Genomic DNA, 8,035 nt, shown 5'->3' on the forward strand with positions numbered 1-8,035 from the left:
TAAGCTATTGGCAGCCATCAATAGTCTGTTTTGTAATGGGAGTCAATCCGCCACTCCATATACTTGATGGTTTTGCAAGAAGAATGTGGAAAGAGGCTGTGGTTAAGGTGGGTTTGATTGCTAAGGGGATCTTTATCATTAGATTCCAGAATATGGAGCAGAGAGATCAGGTCTTACAGGGAGGATATATTTTCTTTGATCGGAAACCAGTGGTTATGAAACCTTGGAACCCGATAGATGATTTCTCTAAGGATGAGATTACTAGTGTGCCGACTTGGATTCAATTACAAGGTTTGGACATCAAGTATTGGGGGGAGAAATCCTTATTCAAGATAGTTGGGCAGATTGGTAAACCTCTACAAGTTGATAATATAACCAAGCACAGGGATAGGTTGCTGTATCCTCGTGTGCTAATAGAGGTTGATTTTGCTCAGGAATTTCCTAACTCAATTTCATTTACACATGAGTTCGATCGGGATATTGATTTGGAAGTGAAAAATGAATGGCTACCTCTTGTTTGTTATAGCTGTTCAGGTTTGAGACATGAGACTAAGCAGTGTAGGAAGAAGCTCACAGAGAAGCAACAATGGGTGCCTAAAGTAAAAGTGAATAACATGGAGAAATTGGTACCAAGTGTAGATAAGGAGGGTTTTCAAAAAGTTGAGAAAGGGAAAAGAGTAGAAAAAGAAGTTGTTCCAGTTAAGACTAAGGTGGCTAATAGATTTGATATACTGAATAGTCAGGAGCAGGAGACTTTAATATGTCTTAGGGAAGAGGGGGGAGATCCCTCTACTTCTAATGGATAAAATATTGTGTTGGAATGTTAGGGGGATCAATAGCCATCAAAAACATCGAGAAATCAAGCAATTGATTTGTTCAAAAAGAGTTGGGCTAGTGAGTCTCCTTGAGACGAAGGTAAAGAATAAAAACATGGGTTCTCTATACTCTAATCTTTTTCCGAATTGGTGTTTTACAAATAATAACCCTTGGCTTGATAAAGGGAGAATAGTTGTGGCATGGCTGCCAAGTTTGTTTACTGTTAATATTAGCTTATGTACAGCTCAATTAATCCACTGTGTTGTGCACCCAAGACAGAAACAAGACAGATTTGATGTTACATTTGTGTATGGATTTAATGAAGATAAGAAGAAAGCTCAACTTTGGATGGACTTGGAAGAGATTTCAATGCAAATACAGGGGCCTTGGATAGTTATGGGGGATTTTAATGATATTCTGTTTAGCAATGAAAGAGTGGGAAAAGGATCTACTAAAAGTCCTACTCAAGATTTTCGAGATTGCGTGGAAAAGTGTAACTTGGAAGACCTAAAATATTCTGGGATTTTTTATACCTGGAATAATAAGCAAAAGCCAGAGGATCGAGTTTTCTCTAAGCTAGATCGAGCCTTAGTTAATCCTCAATGGACAGATTGTTTTCAGTATTCAGAGGCTAATTTTTTACCTGAGGGATGCTTTGATCATAGCCCCATCTTGGTCTCTCTTTACCAGGATGTGATTAGTGGCAGAAAACCATTTCGATACTTTCGAATGTGGAAGGATGCAGATGATTTTGGTGATCGAATTGCTAAGAGTTGGCAGGAAGGAGTGGATGGCACGGAGATGTATAAGCTGACAGTAAGACTTAAACGCCTAAAGCAAATTCTTAAGTGCATTAATAAGGAAGGTTTTCATGATATTCACAAAGCAGAAATGATTGCAAAGGAGGAATTGATGGTTTTGCAGGAAAAAGTCAATAAAGACCCCCAAAACTCTCGTTTACAGAATGAGGAACAAGTGGCTCGGGACAAATATGCTAAAGTATACAAGGCTTATTCTCTCTTCTTAGCTCAGAAAGCAAAAGTTTCTTAGGCTAAAAATGGAGATGAAAACATAGCAATATTTCATGCTTCACTGAGGGCAAGGAGAATTCAGAACAGAATTTTTTCAATAGAGGATGCGCAGGGGGTTTGGTGTGATACTCCTCTTACTGTCCAGGAAGCCTTTTTACAGTATTATCAACAGCTCCTTGGATCTGAGATGCAGAACAGACACCGGGTGAAGAAATGTATAATCAACCTTGGGCCAAAAATTTCCGAGGTGCATTCCAGCAGGCTTGAAACCGAGTACACAGCTCAGGAGATCAAAGAAGCTATATTTTCTATCCCTGGTTTGAAGGCTCCAGGCCCGGATGGTTTTGGAAGTTGTTTCTATCAAGATAATTGGGAATTGGTTGGTTCTGATGTGGTATCTGCTGTTCTGTCTTTTCTGAGATCAGGAAGAATTCTTAAGGCAATTAATACGACTACCATTACACTTATCCCTAAGAGCAGTTGTCCGCGAAGTGTGAGTGATTTTCGGCCTATCTCGTGTTGCAATGTGATATATAAGGCTGCATCGAAAGTGATTTGCTCGAGATTGAGACAAATTTTGCCTGACTTAATTGCTGAGAACTAGGGGGGTTTTGTACATGGAAGATATATTGCCCATAATATCATGGTGTGTCAGGATTTGGTGAGATTATATGGGCGGAGCAATTGCAAACCTAGCTGTATGATAAAAATTGACTTAAGGAAAGCATATGACACAATAGAATGGGGGTTCATTGAAGAGATGCTCAAGGCTTTTGAGTTTCCTCAATCTTTTTCAGATTTAATAATGGCGTGTGTAACAACTCCCATGTTTTCCTTGCTTCTCAATGGCTCTTTACAGGGGTTCTTTGCATCAAAAAGAGGACTTAGACAAGGGGATCCCATCTCCCCCTTGTTGTTTGTGCTTGGGTTGGAATACCTGTCCCGAATTATGAGTAAGGTGGGGTCTTTACCTGGGTTCAAGTACCATAATAAATGTTCAAATCTGAAGTTGAATCACTTATGTTTTGCGGACGACCTCCTTATCTTTTGCAATGGAGATTTTGTTTCAATAATGCTTATGTTGAGGGGTTTGAAGTTGTTCTCTTCTTCTTCGGGTTTGCTTCCTAATGCTGAGAAAACTGCTATCTACTGTCATGGAATGTCTGATGCTGTTGTAGATAGAGTGCTGGCAGCTTCTGGTTTCTCTCGAAGTCACCTTCCTTTCAGGTACCTCGGGATACCTATATGTTCAAAACGAATTTCTGCTGCAGATTGTAAATGCATCTTGGAGAAGATGAATAGTAGGATTCGTTCTTGGAGCACTCAGAATCTATCTTATATGGGGAGAGTGACTTTGATCAATTCAGTCCTTATCTCAATACATTCATATTGGGCTCAGATAATGATTCTACCAAAGAAATTGATCAAAGATGTTGAAGCAATTTGTAGGGCCTTTCTTTGGAAAGGTATCTCAGACTCCCATATACCAAGATTGATTGCTTGGGAGTATACTTGTTCATCAAGGGCGGCTGGTGGATTGGGCTTTCGGCGATTACATGATTGGAATTTAGCTGCCATGGGGAAGTATGTTTGGGCAATTTCCAAGAAGAAAGATAACCTTTTTGTCAAGTGGATTAATAGCGTATATCTGCTGGATCAGAATTGGTGGGATTACAAGTGTCCCTCAGATTGTAGTTGGTACTGGAAGCGCTTAGTAGCTGTGAAGGATTGTCTTAAAGCAAAAATCTCTTATGACTCATTCTTATCACAGAGATATCATATCAAACTTGGTGTAAATCTGCTGGTTTCTCCTGAATTCAGAGTTCCGTGGAGGAAATTTGTTTGGGATAGATTTATCATTCCCAAACATCGATTTATCATGTGGGAGCGTCTGCACACAAAGAATCGAATAGTTAGATATAATCCTAATATTGATCTGGTCTGTTTGCTGTGTGGGGCAGAGAATGAAGACATTGACCATCTCTTTTTCAAGTGTACATACAGCAAGAGGTGTTTAGAGGCTATCAAAAGCTGGCTTCATTGGAATGCACAGTCCATCAATCTCCACCGGCTCCTGCATTGCATTTCTCATGCCAAGCATGTGTCGAATACATATAAAAGTATGTTCTTCTCCTATCTTGCTGCGACAGTGTACCATCTTTGGAGAGTAAGAAATGATGTGCTTTGGAATCAAAAGTTGTGGCAAGTTCATCATATAGTTAGTAGAATTCAAAGTGATTGTAAATTTCGATTGCTTAGTGTATTTCCTTGTAAAGCTTCTAGGAAAGATAGAGATTTTTTTACCCGTTTGAGTTGATCTGCAATAGTCAGATATTAGGGGTAATTGGCCTGGTCTGTTAACCCGGTTGAGTGTTGTGGGTTATTGTATATGTATTGGGTGTGCATGTGGTGGCTGTATTGGTTTGTTTTGAGTAATACAATGGCTTATTCATCAAAAAAAAAAAAAATATAGAAAGTACACAATATATAGATTTATCTTGATATTATAATATTGAATATTGAATTGTGCTTTATAAATACCACTTATAATAATGAGCAAGACGCAATATTTAATAACAAAATAAAGTCCGTCGAATAATTAGAAAAAATCTTACAATAATGAATTTTAATAATTTGGAAAGTGAAATAATTGCAAAATATTATATAATCATTAATTTTTCATTTGCATCAAAAGTAAATATTTTTTATTAATATTTAATACACTCAAAGAATGGTGTAATATGTTAATGTGTATTTAAATTTAAAATATTACTTCTTTATTTTAATTTTCCTTAAACAAGTTAACTCATGATCATGATTTTAGTCAACATAAATAATAGCGAAAGCAACAATTAAATACTTAATGACAAGGGTGTTTTAGCGTAGTTTAACTAACTCTATTTCACAGCTAGGATGTTTGTTAGAAGTAGTTGTGTAATTAGTTTTGGTTGTTAGCTCAGTTGGCAAGTTGTTAGCTGATTAATTAATGATTAGAAGCTAATACTTTCATTTTTAGTAGCTTATAAATACTACTCTGTACTCACTTGTTTTGGTACCGTTTTCAGTTCAATTTAATAATTTCTTCATTTCCTTTTCTCTTAGTTTCTTACAACTAATATGTTATCATCGCCTTGGACATAGATCCGAAGGTTTTTCTCGTTTCTTCTTTGTTTCCTTGTTTCTTCCTTTTCTCTCATGGCACGCGGAGGAGGTACCCATCATAGATCCGCTACTATTCCAGTCGATTCTACTGATGATGACAATCCTTTCTCAGTTCTTGATCAACCCAATCGATCCTCCACAGATGATACTCGAAGCCCTTACTACCTCTCTAATGGCGATTCCCCGGGAATCACTCTTAATCCTCAGTGGTGGTGAAAATTACAACTCCTGGAAACAATCGATGATGCTTTCCCTCTTGGCCAAGAACACGCACAAGTTCATCAATGGTAAGCTTCCACAACCAGATCCCTCTAATGATGACTATGATGTTTGGTGAAGATGCAATAGTATGGTCATTTCTTGGATTCTACATGCTGTTTCTTCCGATATTGCCGATAACATCATGTACTTGGATGATGCTGTTGCCATGTGGTTCGAGCTCCATGATCACTTTCATCAGAACAATGGTCCTTGTGTGTTCCAAGTCAAGCGATCTATGCAGGCTTTGGTTCAGGGCTCTAGTGATGTCACAACATACTTCACCAGACTTAAACGCCTTTGGGATCTTTGCAAAGATTTTCGCCCACAACCTTTTTGTAGTTGTGGTGCAATGAAGATTTTTTTGGAGTATCAAGAACAGGATTGGGTTCTTGAATTTCTTGTGGGGCTTAATGATTCATACACAACCCCTCATTCTAAGATTTTGATGCAAGATCCTCTTCCCAATATCAATAAAGTCTATGCTGCCATTATCCAAGAAGGAAGGTAAAGAGGTTTCTCAAATGCTCAAATGGACATTGTTGTGACCATCTCAAATTCTCATGGCCAATTTTCTGGGAGTGTATCTTACACACGGATAAAGATTGCTTGCAATCATTGTGGCATTGCTGGGCATACTAGGGCCAAATGCTACAAGTTGCATGGTTATCCTCTAGGCTACAAGTTCAAAAGCTGTCCTGTAATGTCCAAAATTTCCTAATAAGACTTAGGACCTTGATTAGGGGGCCAGGATAGAAAATTATGGAATTATGTGATTATGTGATATTTATGTGCATCATTATGTGATTATGTAAGTTACATTATAATATGACTTGATATGCATGTTTAGATGTATTAAATATGCATGTGGGCCCATTTCTGTTTAATTGAGCATTTTTCATAATTTGGCATGTTTTGGGAATATTTGGCATATATGTGATATATGTGTGTGTGAGACCACATTATTATGTGAGTATGTTTGGGTTACTTGGCACGAGATGATCCTAGGGAGCAAGCTAGTAGGAAAGTCACAACGGGACCCATACTTGACTCGGAGTGAGTCAATGGGCATTTTGGGTATTTAGCACATTACCGGGATATTGGGTAATGGGAATGATTATTTGATGATATATTGGGAGTTAGTGAGATCAGCAGGGAATTATGGGAATTTTGACTATTTTACCCCCGGGGGTATTTTTAGGACCCGAGCATTAGGATTTGCTTGAGGTTACTTAAGCTCGAAGTAACTTGTCAGAATTAAAAAGAACGTTCAGAATGTTCTTTCTCTCTCTCCTGTTCCCTTTTTGACACCGATCACATTTTCGAAGGAAACTCTAGTTTTAAGACTCAGATTCAGGCAAGGATCGAGGCATAGTGATTCTAGGGAAGATTAGGAGCTTATTAGCCGGAGGATTTAGTTGGGAAATGACTCAATCAAAGGTAATTCAAGTTTTAAGTTTTCAAGCTTTGATTGGATTTTATGTTTCGATTAGTTTTTGGATGGGTTGAGATTTGGGTTTTGATGGTTTTGGATCATTGGGATGTTAGGGAACTTTGATTTTGGGATTTGGATATGTTTGGATAGTGTTTTGGAAGGTTTTAAATGGGAGAAAATGGCTAGGTTCGTGGTCAAGTCGTGACCTGAGTGAACCCAGAACCAGGAGAATTTGCCTGGGGGGCGCGCCGCGACTCTAGAGGGCCAAGTCGCGGCCCGCACCTTGAAGCACAAGCAGAGGGCTCTCTGTCAGGGAGGCAAGTCGCGACCCGCCTGTGCATTTTTGGTCAGATTTGGATTTTAGTCGAGGGAACTTAACTCTAAGGGCTTTGGATCGATTCTACTACCCAGTCGGGTAGGATTCAATGTCCCGAAGGCTAGGACTCGATCCGAAAGTATTTATTTACTTGTTTTTTATGGGATTTTTTATTATGGTTATGACTAGGTGATCGCTAGGGACTTGGAAACAGGATCGTGCTTGAGGGTCATTTATTGGTAACCTATGCTTGGATCAAAGGTAAGAAAAATGCACCTAGTATGTGATGCATGTGGTTATGACATGACATGAATGTTGAATATGGAATTAATTAGAGCTTGAGTCTCTGTAATTGTGCATGGTTATGATTATGCTTATGCTTATGATTATTGATTAAGCATGCTGAATGCCTTATATCTGGATATTTGATATATGATATATGTTTGTTCGCTTTACCTCATTGAAGAAGCATCGACTTATTAGTTGAGAAACGACAATGGTGTTTAATACTGGTCGTGAAGCTCTGACTTATCAATCATGATCGGCAATAGTACTGAACGCTGGTCCTATGGAGTTGACTTATGAGTCAAGAGCGGCATTAGTATTTTTAACGCAGGCCAAAATGATTAGATCTAATAAACATGAGCATTAAATGCTTGACCGACCTATTGGTCGAAGAAAACTAAAGCGTTTGGCTAGCCTAAAGCTAGTTACTCAAAGCCAGGGCTAAAAGGCTCAGGTGACTGGAATGTCACATGACTTAGGGCACAAGACCCTAGAGAGAATTAGTCATCTATTTAGGGCGCAGGACCCCAAAGAGACTTATTAGTCATCTAGTCAAGGCGTAGGACCCCAAAGAGACTTATTAGTCATCTATTCAGGGCGCAGGACCCCAGAGAGACTTATTAGTCATTTATTCAGGGTGCAGGTCCCCAGAGAGATTTATTAGTCATCTATTCAGGGTGCAGATCCCTAGAGAGACTTATTAGTCATCTACTCAGGGTGCAGGACTCCATA

At 38.8% G+C, this 8,035-nt stretch overlaps 1 protein-coding gene across 1 annotated transcript; it reads left to right on the forward strand.

Moving 5' to 3' along the window:
* Positions 1–930: 930 nt before the first annotated feature.
* LOC133805621 (uncharacterized) lies at positions 931–5,346 on the forward strand. Its single transcript, XM_062243795.1, has 4 exons — positions 931–1,857; positions 1,993–2,340; positions 2,452–4,065; positions 5,122–5,346. The coding sequence occupies exons 1-4, from the start codon at positions 931–933 to the stop codon at positions 5,344–5,346; spliced, it is 3,114 nt and encodes a 1,037-aa protein (XP_062099779.1).
* The last annotated feature ends 2,689 nt before the right edge of the window (positions 5,347–8,035 follow it).

This window comes from Humulus lupulus, chromosome X (genome assembly GCF_963169125.1).
Source record: "Humulus lupulus chromosome X, drHumLupu1.1, whole genome shotgun sequence".
In the NCBI taxonomy this organism is placed as follows: domain Eukaryota; kingdom Viridiplantae; phylum Streptophyta; class Magnoliopsida; order Rosales; family Cannabaceae; genus Humulus; species Humulus lupulus.

Excerpts from the sequence above, each read along its gene's own strand:
- LOC133805621 (XM_062243795.1), top strand. The coding sequence starts at position 931 with ATGGGTTCTCTATACTCTAATCTTTTTCCGAATTGGTGTTTTACAAAT. Across the intron at positions 1,858-1,992 it reads TCTTAGCTCAGAAAGCAAAA|GAAGCCTTTTTACAGTATTA; the intron begins GTTTCTTAGGCT and ends CTTACTGTCCAG. Across the intron at positions 4,066-5,121 it reads TGTGGCAAGTTCATCATATA|TTCTTGATCAACCCAATCGA; the intron begins GTTAGTAGAATT and ends ATCCTTTCTCAG.